Source organism: Nerophis lumbriciformis, linkage group LG08 (assembly GCF_033978685.3).
Source record: "Nerophis lumbriciformis linkage group LG08, RoL_Nlum_v2.1, whole genome shotgun sequence".
Taxonomy (NCBI): domain Eukaryota; kingdom Metazoa; phylum Chordata; class Actinopteri; order Syngnathiformes; family Syngnathidae; genus Nerophis; species Nerophis lumbriciformis.
The window spans coordinates 2,426,748-2,442,205 of record NC_084555.2 but is presented as its reverse complement, the minus strand read 5'-3'; the positions used below and the strand labels follow the sequence as shown (position 1 = coordinate 2,442,205).

At 40.1% G+C, this 15,458-nt stretch overlaps 1 protein-coding gene across 1 annotated transcript in view; it reads right to left on the bottom strand.

Annotated features, from left to right (window-relative positions):
- Window positions 1-644: 644 nt before the first annotated feature.
- Window positions 645-15,458, bottom strand: part of hs6st1a (heparan sulfate 6-O-sulfotransferase 1a) — a 267,907-nt gene continuing 253,093 nt past the window's right edge. Inside the window, exons 3-4 of the mRNA XM_061968127.2 lie at window positions 4,708-4,956; window positions 645-1,615 (exon numbers count right to left, since the gene is read on the bottom strand). Coding sequence (XP_061824111.2) covers window positions 1,298-1,615; window positions 4,708-4,956 — 567 coding nt within the window. The 3' untranslated portion in view covers window positions 645-1,297. The remainder of the gene's footprint in view (window positions 1,616-4,707; window positions 4,957-15,458) is intronic.

The following is a 15,458-nucleotide window of genomic DNA, read 5'->3' as shown; positions in this document are numbered from 1 at the left end:
CTGTCTCTGCCCCTACTTCACAAATTTGTTTTGTTTTTAACCCCTTCTTAACCCTGAACGTACATTGAAAATACACGCAACCCTAACTCAAAATGCCGGACATTTGAGGCATTTAAGAAACTCCGCCCTGACAGCTCCGCAAAAGAGGACAGTCTATCTTAGCCCGTTAGCTGCTAGCATGCCGTGTGTTGTGCTTCGGTGTGCATTGTTTACACAACGTGCGTTACGCTACTTAATATGTCCGTGTGGAAACTCGTTCGGTACACCTCCGAACCGAACCGGAACCCCCGTACCGAAACGGTTCAATACAAATACACGTACCGTTACACCCCTAGTTAAAATAGTACAAATAATAATAATCCTTGTTGTGGAAAACTGAGTTATGTCATATTAAAGGGTTGAAATAAGTAAAAATATAATGCATGTATAAAATACGATAAAAAAGCGGACATTTTTGTCATTGGGGTCCACAAGTGAAGGAGCTCTTCTGTGTATTTTATGCACATTTTTCCATCATTTAAGCCCCTAAATTTGGATTTTGAGATGATAAAAGTTTGGAGAAACCCTAAAGACCTCGTCCGAAGCTGTTAAACGGCGGCCAAACTCTCGTATGACGGCTTTTTTTTTTTTTTTTTTTTTTTCCCCCCTCGAAGGAGTACGACGTGTAAATGCCACCTGCTAAATTGAGGGTCTGTTATTGCCATGGTGACCGCTTCTTACCCAGCGTTTGTCGGCTCGCTCCGAGCGTACTTCCCCTGACTTTCGACGCCTCGGCACCGAACCTGTGTGAGATCCGGTAATTGGCTGTCAAAGTCTGCCAGGTGTGAAGGGAAGAAGCGAATGGCTGTGGAGCAACAGGCGCTCTGGAGGGTGGGGGCTGCACCCACCCAGGCTTCGGTAATGGCTATGGTCCGATATACACCAATGTTTTAAAATGGGGGCGGGGGGGGGAAAAAGTGAAGAAGTGGAGGAATCTTCAGGCAGCAATGTTGGTCTCAGGGTTTTTTGTTTTTTTTACAATTCTGCTTTTTAAAAAAAGCATAAAGACAGGAAAAGCTAAATCCTCTTCAAAGTGTCCAGGAAGTAGACCGATCCTTCGCCCGAGGAGAAGAAAGGAGAATGTCGGCATAAAAATAACCCTCTAATGAAGACAGGAGACAGAGAGGGACCCAGCAGGGGGGGCGGAAATATGGGCGAGCCCTGGTTGTCATGGCAACAGTTAAAGACCGAGGGAGGGGTCTTTTCGGCGACACAAAATAGTCGTTTTTTTGGCGGTCTTTGTAGGGAAGTTCCGCCGCTACCAGCGGTTGATGATCTGGTTCATGTAGTCCTCAGTGGGGAGTCGACTGCTCACGCCGCCGCCCGTCTCCTCCGTCCTGCCTCCCGCCGCCGCCTCCTCCTCCTCGCCGTTGTCAGACAAGGGGCCGGCGGTCTGGCGGCCGCGCGAGGGCCACAGGCTGAGGCCCAAGCCCTGGTGGCTCTGCTGCATGTGGTTCTTCATGCGCTGCAGCCGCCGCTCCTGCTGCCGCGTGTACTGGTAGCGCTGCTGGAAGAGGTCGCGGGCGTAGTCGTACAGCTCCATGTCCAGCTCGTTCAGCTCCTCGATGCGCTGGACCTGGAGAGGAGACAGTGAACGCTCATCACCTGGAACACTGGGACATAGGCGCCGATCCCGTGGGTGCTTCGGGGCCCCGAATGCCGAGCACCCACGTGGGATTGATGGCAACTTTCAATCTCTAAAGCAGTGGTTCTTAACCTGGGTTCGATCCAACCCTAGGGGTTCGGTGAGTCGAGCTCAGGGGTTCGGCGGACCCTCCGCCGCGGAGGTCGAGACACGCCCGACTCATCGGGTAAATAAAAACTTCTCCCTATCGGCGTATTATGGATACGGCAACAGCAGAAGTGACACTGATTTGCAGGTGTGTAATTTGTTGTGAGTTCATGCACTGTGTTGGTTTTGTTCTTTGAACAAGGTGATGTTCATGCATGGTTCATGTTGTGCACCGGTACAAAAACATATAACTTTGTCTTGAGATTTGAAAAAAAAATATATATATATATTCACTAAAGAAGGGTTTGAAAGCCAGCATGTGTGATGGTATGGGGGTGTATTAGTGCCCAAGACATGGGTAACTTACACATCTGTGAAGGCGCCATCCAAGCAACGTTAGCATGGACGCCCCTGCTTATTTCAGCAAGACCATGCCAAGCCACGTGTTACAACAACGTGGCTTCATAGTAAAAGAGTGCGGGTACTAGACTGGCCTGCCTGTAGTCCAGACCTGTCTCCCATTGAAAATGTGTGGCACATTATGAAGCCTGAAATACCACAACGGAGACCCCCGGACTGTTGAACAACTTAAGCTGTATAAGAATGGGAAAGAATTCCACCTGAGAAGCTTCAAAAATGTGTCTCCTCAGTTCCCAAACGTTTACTGAGTGTTGTTAAAAGGAAAGGCCATGTAACACAGTGGTGAACATGACCTTTCCCAACTACTTTGGCACGTGTTGCAGCCATGAAATTCTAAGTTAATTATTACGGTATTTGAAAAAAAAAAAAAGTTTATGAGTTTGAACATCAAAAATCTTGTCTTTGTAGCATATTCAACTGAATATGGGTTGAAAAGGATTTGCAAATCATTGTATTCCGTTTATATTTACATCTAACACAATTTCCCAACTCATATGGAAACAGGGTTTGGACATGCCATACATGTCACACTAAGGGTGGCAGTATGAACAACGCCAACACTGTCATAAATATGTGCCATATAGTGAAACTAGTCCCTAGTCTAAAAAAAACATTTTTTTTATTAGGGATGTCCGATAATGGCTTTTTGGTGATATTCCGATATAGTCCGACTCTTTAATTACCGATATCAACCGATACCGATATCAAACGATATATACAGTCGTGGAATTAACACATTATTATGCCTAATTTGGACAACCAGGTATGGTGAAGATAAGGTCCTTTTTAAAAAAAATAAATAAATAAAATAACATAAATAAATTAAAAACATTTTCTTGCATAAAAAAGAAAGTAAAACAATATAAAAACAGTTACATAGAAACTAGTAATGAATGAAAATGAGTCAAATTAAGTGTTAAAGGTTAGTACTATTAGTGGAGCAGCAGCACGCACAATCATGTGTGCTTACGGACTGTATCCCTTGCAGACTGTATTGATATATATTGATATATAATGTAGGAACCACAATATTAATAACAGAAAGAAACAACCCTTTTGTGTGAATGAGTGTAAATGGGGGAGGGAGGTTTTTTGGGTTGGTGCACTAATTATAAGTGTATCTTGTGTTTTTTATGTTGACTATTAAAATCATGGCATTAAAACTAAAAAATAAAGACAACTTCAGGTTATTTTCTTTGTCTTTGGCCAAAAATAGAGCAAACGCATTTTGAAAATATTACAATAAAAATATAGAAAAAAATACCGGCAGCAGTAAAGTTTAGAATCGATGAAGGAAAAAAGAAAGTGAATGCATGTTTATAACTGAATACATTGCATAAAATATATGTATATATATATATATAAAATATATGCATAAAAATGTGTTTTATGAATTAAGTAACATTTATGACAACATTTTTCCAAAACACAATATAGTTGTGAGATATAACAGGATAATGCATATATTTCTATTAAAAAAAGAGTGGGACCCCAAAAATTTACTGTGGGACCCCATGTTTAGGACTTGATGGGGTCCCTGGGACCCCATTTTGAAAATCCCTAGTACCAACACTGATGGAGATTGGTGCGTGCAAAACAGTTGCTCGGTTGGTAGAGTGGCCGTGCCAGCAACTTGAGGGTTGCAGGTTCGATCCCCGCTTCCGCCATCCTAGTCACTGCTGTTGTGTCCTTGGGCAAGACACTTTACCCACCTGCTCCCAGTGCCACCCACACTGGTTTAAATGTAACTTAGATATTGGGTTTCACTATGTAAAGCGCTTTGAGTCACTAGAGAAAAGCGCTATGTAAATATAATTCACTTCACTTCACATTTAATAAAAATAATAAAAAAATAAACGATACCGATAATTTCCGATATTACATTTTAAAGCATTTATCGGCCGATAATATCGGCAGGTCGATATTATCCGACATCTCTAATTTTTATAATATATGCGTATAAGAAACAAATACACACGGGGAAAAAAATAGAGACCAGGAACCGGAAATAGCATTTTTTTAGCAAGTAGCTCAATGTTTTGGTTGGCACCACGAAGAAGTTGGCAACTTCCTATTTGTCTTTGCATAATCAATATTATGCTTTTTAACACCAGAACCTTTTAGAAGTTAGAATATGAAAGCCAAAATGAGAAGGTATTCCTCCTTTTAAAGCACACACTTCCTCCCACACGCGTCATACTTATTCTTTTAGCGACAATAACCGTCAGAACACCTTTACTCGGCTGCCGTGTTATTTCCACTCATGTTTTCTGCTGAAGGTTTTGATGTAGAAGTCAGTGCGCTATAGAACTTTCTTTTTTTTTCCGCGGGAAAATAAACCTCAGAACTCCTACCGCGGGCCAATCAAAGGAGCATCTTTAAAGCGACGCTGCTTTTTTTGAACAGGGAGTCTTGCCAAGTCGCTTCGCAGCATCACAAGACCGCCGTGTTCCCACTCAGGTTGCCGTGTTCCCACTCGGAGATGCCAGATGTTACGGAAGCGGAAAGTAACAAACCGTAGCGTTGTCCAGGTCCACCCCGGCGGCCCGGGTGCTGTTGTACTGCATGAAGGGCCTGATGAAGCGCAAGCGGAAGGTGCGCTCGAACAGGAATTGGGTTTTCCTCTGGTACTCGGTCAGGCCGAAGAAGGCCATGTCTCGCAGGTTCTTCTTAGCCGACTCCAGGAGGAGCTGGGCCCGCTTCTTCTCGGGGACGGTGGACATGTTGTAGCAGCCCACCAGACTCAGGTCGGCCAACATGCGCACCTGGGAAAGGACACGGGACACACTTTATTATTAGTGGACGTGTTTATATGATACACAAAAGCCATGTTCATTTCTTTGCGTAATAATTACAGCACATGGATGGATGGATGGATGGATTACAGCACATCATGGAGGTTGAAAAAACAATCCAATCCAAATCAAATCAAATCAAATCAAATCAACTTTATTTATAAAGCACATTTAAAATTGACCACAGGGGTAGCCAAAGTGCTGTACAATGGGCAGGTTAAAAGATGATACGAGAACCGAGCAAACACAACACAACACAAACAGAACACGATAAAAAATAAATAAAATAAATAAAATAAATAAAATAAATAAAATAAAAATAAATAGAACATAAAAACATAAAAACAGGTTCACAGCAGGTGTATTATGGGGCGCCATAGCAGGATGGATATCACTCAGTGTTAAAAGCCATGGAGTAAAAGTATGTTTTTAAGAGGGGGGGTGGGGTTGGGGGGGGGTGATTATTTTTATTTTTATTTTTTTTTTAATAAAGAAATACAATCATGTGTGCTTACGGACTGTATCTCTGCAGACTGTATTGATATACATTGATATATAGTGTACACATTGTGTTTTTATGTTGATTTAATAAAAAATAAAAAAACAAAAACATACAGGTAAAAGCCAGTAAATTAGAATATTTTGAAAAACTTGATTTATTTCAGTAATTGCATTCAAAAGGTGTAACTTGTACATTATATTTATTCATTGCACACAGACTGATGCATTCAAATGTTTATTTCATTTAATTTTGATGATTTGAAGTGGCAACAAATGAAAATCCAAAATTCCGTGTGTCACAAAATTAGAATATTACTTAAGGCTAATACAAAAAAGGGATTTTTAGAAATGTTGGCCAACTGAAAAGTATGAAAATGAAAAATATGAGCATGTACAATACTCAATACTTGGTTGGAGCTCCTTTTGCCTCAATTACTGCGTTAATGCGGCGTGGCATGGAGTCGATGAGTTTCTGGCACTGCTCAGGTGTTATGAGAGCCCAGGTTGCTCTGATAGTGGCCTTCAACTCTTCTGCGTTTTTGGGTCTGGCATTCTGCATCTTCCTTTTCACAATACCCCACAGATTTTCTATGGGGCTAAGGTCAGGGGAGTTGGCGGGCCAATTTAGAACAGAAATACCGTGGTCCGTAAACCAGGCACGGGTAGATTTTGCGCTGTGTGCAGGCGCCAAGTCCTGTTGGAACTTGAAATCTCCATCTCCATAGAGCAGGTCAGCAGCAGGAAGCATGAAGTGCTCTAAAACTTGCTGGTAGACGGCTGCGTTGACCCTGGATCTCAGGAAACAGAGTGGACCGACACCAGCAGATGACATGGCACCCCAAACCATCACTGATGGTGGAAACTTTACACTAGACTTCAGGCAACGTGGATCCTGTGCCTCTCCTGTCTTCCTCCAGACTCTGGGACCTCGATTTCCAAAGGAAATGCAAAATTTGCATGGTTGGGTGATGGTTTGGAGTGCCATGTCATCTGCTGGTGTCGGTCCACTCTGTTTCCTGAGATCCAGGCTCAACGCAGCCGTCTACCAGCAAGTTTTAGAGCACTTCATGCTTCCTGCTGCTGACCTGCTCTATGGAGATGGAGATTTCAAGTTCCAACAGGACTTGGCGCCTGCACACAGTGCAAAATCTACCCGTGCCTGGTTTACGGACCATGGTATTTCTGTTCTAAATTGGCCCGCCAACTCCCCTGACCTTAGCCCCATAGAAAATCTGTGGGGTATTGTGAAAAGGAAGATGCAGAATGCCAGACCCAAAAACGCAGAAGAGTTGAAGGCCACTATCAGAGCAACCTGGGCTCTCATAACACCTGAGCAGTGCCAGAAACTCATCGACTCCATGCCACGCCGCATTAACGCAGTAATTGAGGCAAAAGGAGCTCCAACCAAGTATTGAGTATTGTACATGCTCATATTTTTCATTGTCATACTTTTCAGTTGGCCAACATTTCTAAAAATCCCTTTTTTGTATTAGCCTTAAGTAATATTCTAATTTTGTGACACGGAATTTTGGATTTTCATTTGTTGCCACTTCAAATCATCAAAATTAAATGAAATAAACATTTGAATGCATCAGTCTGTGTGCAATGAATAAATATAATGTACAAGTTACACCTTTTGAATGCAATTACTGAAATAAATCAAGTTTTTCAAAATATTCTAATTTACTGGCTTTTACCTGTGTATATATATATTTTTTTTCTTGTGCGGCCCGGTACCAAATGTGGTTGGGGACCACTGGTCTAGAGGGTTCTAATGATGTTTAAAAAACACATATTTAGAAGGTCGTAAACAGTTTTTTATGCTCCGACTAATTCGATTTTCAAATTTCAGGTCTGGAATCATTCAAAGGCAAAAAAGGAGGCTAGAATGTTGTCAAAATAGTCAGCTCTGAGAACCCTTGGCTCTCCAAGTACCACCATAACGACCAACATTACAATACAGTAGCATAGTAGGCCTAATTATTCATTAAAAACAACGCAGAGATTTCATTTAACAAGTATATTTAAAATGTTTGGCCACTGTAACTTTACACACAGTTTGAATATTTAACTAAGTGATTCTTTGGCGTCCCACTACATGGAGCCTGCGCACCACAGTTTGAGAAACCCGAGTCTAGATGACGTCATTAAATTTGCATAATTGGCCATTACGCATGAGATGGCAAAAAACTTAATAATATTAATATGTTCAAAGACACATCTTATTAGTATTACATTTCATCTTTTTCTCGTGACATTACACCTTTTTTCTCTACTTTTCCAGTTGTTTATTTTAAATTGTGTTTAGAGGGACAAGCGGTAGAAAATGGATCGATGGCCTTTGCAGTTATGATGCGTTCACTTGTTTGTCGTCTTCTTCGACTGCTGTAAATTTAAAATATAATTTTAATTTTCGGGTAACGTAAAAATATTAACATACACACAAATCTACTTACCGTAAATTCCAGACTATAAGTCGCTACTTTTTCCCCCAGACGCTTCGAGCCCTGCGGCTTACAAAACGGCGCGGCTAATGTATGGATTTTTCTTCGCCGACGGCCATAATGCGAATAGTTTTCGTAAAATCCAAACAAAGACACTGAAAAGGCGTGCTTTCGCATCGTAACCAAGCCAGTGTCGTTAGCATTAGCTAGTACGCTAACGCGTTTACGAGTGTCTGTGTTAGTATTATTGACATACAATGGCATTCTTTTTTAATTGTTCACCGTGGAGTCTGTTTAGGTGATTGGAGAGCTAGCTTTCGCAGCTAGTGGGTCCATGACGAGGGCTTCTGTTTTGTTCGCTCAGCCGTTTTACTGCAGTGTTATAGAGACCGTTTGGAAACAATTAAATAAACATTTACAACATTTTTCGTACGTATATATCTGCTGCTTATAGTATGGTGCTGCTAAAATATGGAAAAATATTTTTTCTTCTAAAATTTAGTCGGTGCGTCTTATATACCGGGGCGCTATATAGTCCGGACAATACAGTGATATACACCAAAAAATTACATAGATTTTTTTAATTCTATTTTTCTTTATCAACTGGTTCCAAATAAAGCATTTGGCGTGTTAAATACAAATATATGAAGTCGATTTTTGTGTTTAAATATGTTCCCGTAATAATATTCCTAAACCAACTTTAACCGTGTAATTCATTTTTGTTACGTAATTTTTTGTCATGTTCGGTAATACAAAAATATTCCGTTTAATTCTTTTTTATTTGTAATTTCCGGGTCATCTAGACCAAAACAATTACATCGTTAGCACTGGGATGACATAACTTATTTTTTGAGAGAGCAGAAATGTAGTATTTTACAAAAGTTAGATACCGAACAATACCTTGACAAATGAGTTGTACAGTACAGTACAGTACAGTACAGTAGATCCCTGCTATTACATTCCAAGACCAAACGACAAAAATGGCATTCATAAAAATGCCCATTTTTGATACCTTAACCCAGGGGGCGTCCAAATGTGGCCCGGGGGGGCCATTTGTGGTACGCAGCATATTGTGAAAATAAAACAAAACCATAAAATACGCTTTGTAACCTACAACATAAAGCTGACACAAAGTGTTGTTTTTAATGATACATTAGATGTTTAGTATTTCTTTTTTTACAAATAAAAAAATATATATATCAAAATGGCCCCTCTTGCATACTTTGACTTTTCAGTATGTTAACCCCTTTGATAAAAAAAAAAAATTAAAACACACTTTAAATCCGTACATTTTTGTCAAAGCATCTTCCTGCTGGAAAATGTTGCCTTGGGGAAAAAATTCATTCATAGCCATTTTCCCCCTTTACCCCCACTTTTTTTTTTAATAACCCCATTCATTTAAAGCAGCCAAAATTAATCATTATTAATTAATTAAGCTGGGATCTACTGCACTTCAAGGGTGGGACCTCGCCCATATAGACAATCTTTGGCTAGGGTACACAATTTCTACACCTGTTTGCGAAGTCAAATGATTACAATCAAAAAACATTGTGAAAAACAGATTTTTTTAGCAAATCAATTAGCATTAAAACAATTAATTTTCTTAAGTTAGCATGTGTTAGCAACCACGGCTACTAATTCCAGAAAATGAAGCTCAATACATTACATAAAGAAATTAAAATAAAACACTTTTAAAAAAACACCCCAAATGTCTTAATAATTATTAATATTTGTTTAAAAGTAATGTTTTAATTTAAAAAAACAACTACTAGATAACGCTTACTGTTTGGTACCAAATTTGAGCCAACACACCAGTAAGAGGGTCACCATCAGAACCCAACCCTGTGTTGACATTTTGGGGGAGGACTCCTACAAAAACAAACAAATAAATAAAGGATGAGAGTACTTTGAAGGAGGGAATGAGTATTGGCTGCAAGGGTGAACACCACCACCAAAAAAAATAAAATAGTGTTGTAATTAGCGGTGAAAGTGTCAGTCATCCAGTCAAGCCCACTATTTACAAAGGCCTACATTGTATTTACACACACGCTCACCCATGCACAAGTAGTCAAGAAAAATGACTTTTTAATGCAGATTTTTTTTTTTTTTTTACTGGCGATGCAAACCAGGGTTTCCCAAACTTAGTCAATTAAGAGCGTCTTGGCTCATTTGGTTCTAAAACTTAGTGATATATCAGATATATCAGATTGTAGGTGGGTTTATTTTACCCTTCGCGTTCATATTTCGCTATGTTTGTTGCATTTTTGTTGCGATTCGCTTGATTGTAAAATATTTCGATGGAGAGGGGGTGTGACGTTCATATGTTGTCAATATTCAGTGTTTTATCGTTCATGGTTAATATTGTAAATCCCACATTCTTTATTTTCATGTACATTCTGGGTGTCTCATTCAGTAAGAAAATGTAAAATTCCATTCCGTTTTTTTAAAGCGGTCTGTCATAACGTTTTTAGTAGAGATGTCCGATAATATCGGGCTGCCGATAAATGCTTTAAAATGTAATATCGGAAATTATCGGTATCGGTTTCAAAAAGTAAAATGTATGCCTTTTTAAAACGCCGCTGTGCACACGGACGTAGGGAGAAGTACAGCGCGCCATTAAACCAAAAAGGCACTGCCTTTGCGTGCCGGCCCAGTCACATAATATCTACGGCTTTTCACACACACAAAATTAAATGCAACGCATACTTGGTCAACAGCCACACTGAGGGTGGCCGTATAAACAACTTTAACACTGTTACAAATATGCGCCACACTGTGAACCCACACCAAACAAGAATGACAAACACATTTTGGGAGAACATCCGCACCGTAACACAACAGAACAAATACCCAGAATCCCTTGCAGCACTAACTCTTCCGGGACGCTACAATATACACCCCCGCTATCCCCTAAACCCCCCAACTCAACCCAACCTCCTTATGCTCTCTCAGGGAGAGCATGTCCCAAATTCCAAGCTGCTGTTTTGAGGCATGTTAAAAAAAATAATGCACTTTGTGACTTCAATAATAAATATGAAGTCACAAATGTTGGCATTTTTTCCATAACTTGAGTTGATTTATTTTGGAATACCTTGTTACATTGTTTAATGCAGGGGTCACCAACGCGGTTATTTATTTACTAGCAAGCTGGTCTCGCTTTGCTCGACATTTTGAATTCTAAGAGAGACAAAACTCAAATAGAATTTGAAAATCCAAGAAAATATTTTAAAGACTTGGTCTTCACTAACTGACAAAGAAACAGATAACAGATTTGGTGTCCAGTTCAAAGTGTGACATGATTTATTTAAAAATTTGAGAGTTGACTTTTGTATTATACATGAGTTATTATTTGTACAAACATGGTGCAAAGTAATTCATGATTTGTTAAAAAATGTTAGAGGCTAGCTAGTTAAAATGGGATATTGTGATTTCACAAGACTGTCTTAGAAGTGATCATTTGAACATGTTCAATTTGAAAAATGTGCACTTAGAGAAAATATAAAAATAAAGTGTTGCATATTGATATTTATCTGTTTATATATATATTTATTGTGAGAAATCGTTAAGATGATCAGTATTTCCACAAAGTAATAACATAGAGTTAAAGGTAAATTGAGCAAATTGGCTATTTCTGGCAATTTATTTAAGTGTGTATCAGGCTGGTAGCCCCTGCGATGAGGTGGCGACTTGTCCAGGGTGTACACCGCCTTCCGCCTGATTGTAGCTGAGATAGGCTCCAGCGACCCCCGCGACCCCAAAGGGAATAATCGGTAGAAAATGGATGGATGGAAACTGGTAGCCCTTCGCATTAACCAGTACCCAAGAAGTAGCTCTCGGTTTCAAAAAGGTTGGTGACCCCTGGTTTAATGCATCCAGCGGGGCATCACAACCAAATTAAGCATAATAATGTGTTATTTCCACGACTGTATATCGGTTGATATCGGAATCGGTAATTAAGAGTTGGACAATATCGGAATATTGGATATCGGCAAAAAAGCCATTATCGGACATCTCTAGTTTTTAGCATTCAATCAGACGTTATTGTGAGGTTTTGTATTAGCGTTCCTAAAAATCAGATATATACCGGCCCCCCAGACACATTTTTTTCTCTAAAATTGGCCTCCCCCGAGTCAAAATACTTGCCCAGGCCTGTTCTATACGGAGCAAACACCGCCAATTATCTCCTGTGCAAAAACATCAACAAGAGTTGAGTTGCTCTATCAGTGAGATGTCTCAAAAAGCAAAGCCAAACAGACTTGTACTGACTTTTCCTGGGATGCAGTGAAAGTGGCTACGAGGAGGAACTGCACGCGCTCAGAAGTTTGCCCGCTGGCCATAAACACCTCCACCAATTCACACCTTCCTTTTTTTTCTTCCTATCTCAGACTCCCACATAAATGTGTTGGCCAGCTTATCTCATCTCAGCCTGAGGGTGTTATTACTCAGGGTCCTGTGACTTATAAATGTGTGTTGCTCACACAAACACACACAGACGCACACATTTGAAGCATCCTGGCGGTCCAGCAGGTGCATGCATTAGTATGCAGCGCCTCTTCTCTACTGTATCCTGAATGCACACACTCATCTTTCCCTGCAAAGTGCTTTATCCTGGTCAGGGGGATCAGACCTCGCAGTAGACTCCTAATTCATCCATCCATCCATTTGCTACCGCTTGTCCCTTTTGGGGTCGCGGGGGGTGCTGGAGCCTATCTCAGCTGCATTCGGGGTACACCCTGGACAAGACGCCACCTCATCGCAGGACCAACACAGATAGAGAGACACCATTCACACTCACATTCACACACTAGGGACCATTTTAGTGTTGCCAATCAAACTATCCCCAGGTGCATGTCTTTTGGAGGTGGGAGGAAGCCGGAGTACCCGGAGGGAACCCACGCAGTCACGGGGAGAACATGCAAACTCCTGGTGCTTTGGCCAGGAATCGGACCCGGGTCTACCGCGTGGCAGGCGAGAATTCTACCACTGAACCACCAAATGCACTCCTACTTCTCACATCATATACCGTATTTTTCGGACTATAAGTCGCAGTTTTTTTCATAGTTTGGCCGGGCTCCAGTGCAATTTATATATGCTTTTTTCCTTCTTTATTATGCATTTTCGGCAGGTGCGACTTATACTCCGAAAAATACGGTATATGCCGACAAAGGCTAATAAAATGGTTAAAAAAAACCTTGATTTTAGCAAGCCAATTTGTGTTTGGAGCATTTTTGTGTAAGTTTTTGTCCACAACAAGAAGTGCTATTGTACAATATCAGTGAAGTTGGCACGTTGTGTAAATCGTAAATAAAAACACAATATTTGCAAATCCTTTTCAACTTATAGTCAACTGAATAGACTGCAAATACAAGATATTTAATGTTCGAATTGAGAAACAGTTTTTTTGTGTGCAAATAATTAGACATGTCCGATAATGGCTTTTTTGCCGATATTGTCCAACTCTTAAATACCGATTCCGATATATACCGATATATATAGTCGTGGAATTAACACATTATTATGCCTAATTTTGTTTTCCAAGGTTTTCCAAAATAAATCAACTCAAGTTATGGGAAGAAAAATGCCAACATGGCACTGCCATATTTATTATTGAAGTCACAAAGTGCATTATTCTTTTTTTAACATGCCTCAAAACAGCAGCTTGGAATTTGGGACACGCTCTCCCTGAGAGAGCATGAGGAGGTTGAGGTGGGCGGGGTTGAGTTGGGAGGGGTAGGGGGTAGCGGGGGGTGTATATTGTAGCGCCCCGGAAGAGTTAGTGCTGCAAGGGGTACTGGGTATTTGTTCTGTTGTGTTTATGTTGTGTTACGGTGCGGATGTTCTCCTGAAATGTGTTTGTCATTAGAGATGTCCGATAATATCGGCCTGCCGATATTATCGGCCGATAAATGCGTTAAAATGTAATATCGGAAATTATCGGTATGTTTTTTTTTATTATCGGTATGTTTTTTTTTGTTGGTTTTTTTAATTAAATCAACATAAAAAACACAAGATACACTTACAATTAGTGCACCAACCCAAAAAACCTTCCTCCCCCATTTAAGGGTTGTTTCTTTCTGTTATTAATATTGTGGTTCCTACATTATATATCAATATATATCAATACAGTCTGCAAGGGATACAGTCCGTAAGCACACATGATTGTGCGTGCTGCTGGTCCACTAATAGTACTAACCTTTAACAGTTCATTTGACTCATTTTCATTAACTACTAGTTTCTATGTAACTGTTTTTATATTGTTTTACTTTCTTTTTTATTCAAGAAAATGTTTTTAATTTATTTATCTTATTTTATTATTATTATTATTATTTACCTTATCTTCACCATACCTGGTTGTCCAAATTAGGCATAACAATGTGTTAATTCCATGACTGTATATATCGGTTGATATCGGTATCGGTTGATATCGGTATCGGTAATCAAAGAGTTGGACAATATCGGATATCGGCAAAAAGCCATTATCAAACATCCCTATTCGTCATTCTTGTTTGGTGTGGGTTCACAGTGTGGCGCATATTTGTAACAGTGTTAAAGTTGTTTATACGGCCACCCTCAGTGTGACCTGTATGGCTGTTGACCAAGTATGATTTGCATTCACTTGCGTGTGTGAATAGCTGTAAATATTATGTGATTGGGCCGGCACGCAAAGGCAGTGCCTTTAGGGCATGCCCCCAATATTGTTGTCTGGGTGGAAACCGGGAGAAATTCGGGAGAATGGTTGCCCCAGGAGATTTTCGGGAGGGGCACTGAAATTCGGGAGTCTCCCGGGAAAATCGGGAGGGTTGGCAAGTATGACTGGGAGACGCAACTGCTCTGTACTTCTCCCTACGTCCGTGTTTTGATTGACTGATTGAAACCTTTCTTAGTAGATTGCACAGTGAAGTACATATTCCGTACAATTGACCACTAAATGGTAACACCCCAATAAGTTTTTCAACTTGTTTAATCAATTCATGGTGTACCACTCCGTACAGCGGCGTTTTAAAATGTCATAAATTTTACTTTTTGAAACCGATACCGATAATTTCCGATATTACATTTTAAAGCATTTATCGGCCGATAATATCCGATATTATCGGACATCTCTAGGAATAATGATTCATTTAGAATTTAATTGCAGTAACACATTGCAAAAAAGTTGGCACATGGGCATTTTTTACCACTGTGTTACATGGCCTTTCCTTTTAACAACACTCAGTAAACGTTTGGGAACTGAGGAGACCAATTTTTGAAGCTTTTCAGGTGGAATTCTTTCCCATTCTTGCTTGACGTACAGATAATGTTGGTACAGTATCAGTCGAGGAAAATGATCAAATTACATAAATAACATACTGTAATTTGATTTTTGTATAATTTTTTTATCTTGATAGTGTCATGTCTGTGTGATCATGTTTTTGTTTTGGTCATGTTCGTTTTGGTTTTTGGACTTTTTGTGCACTTTTGTTTTGTCACCATAGCAACCATTAGTTTTCACCTGTCACGTCACGCACCTGTTTCACATTTTGAGTC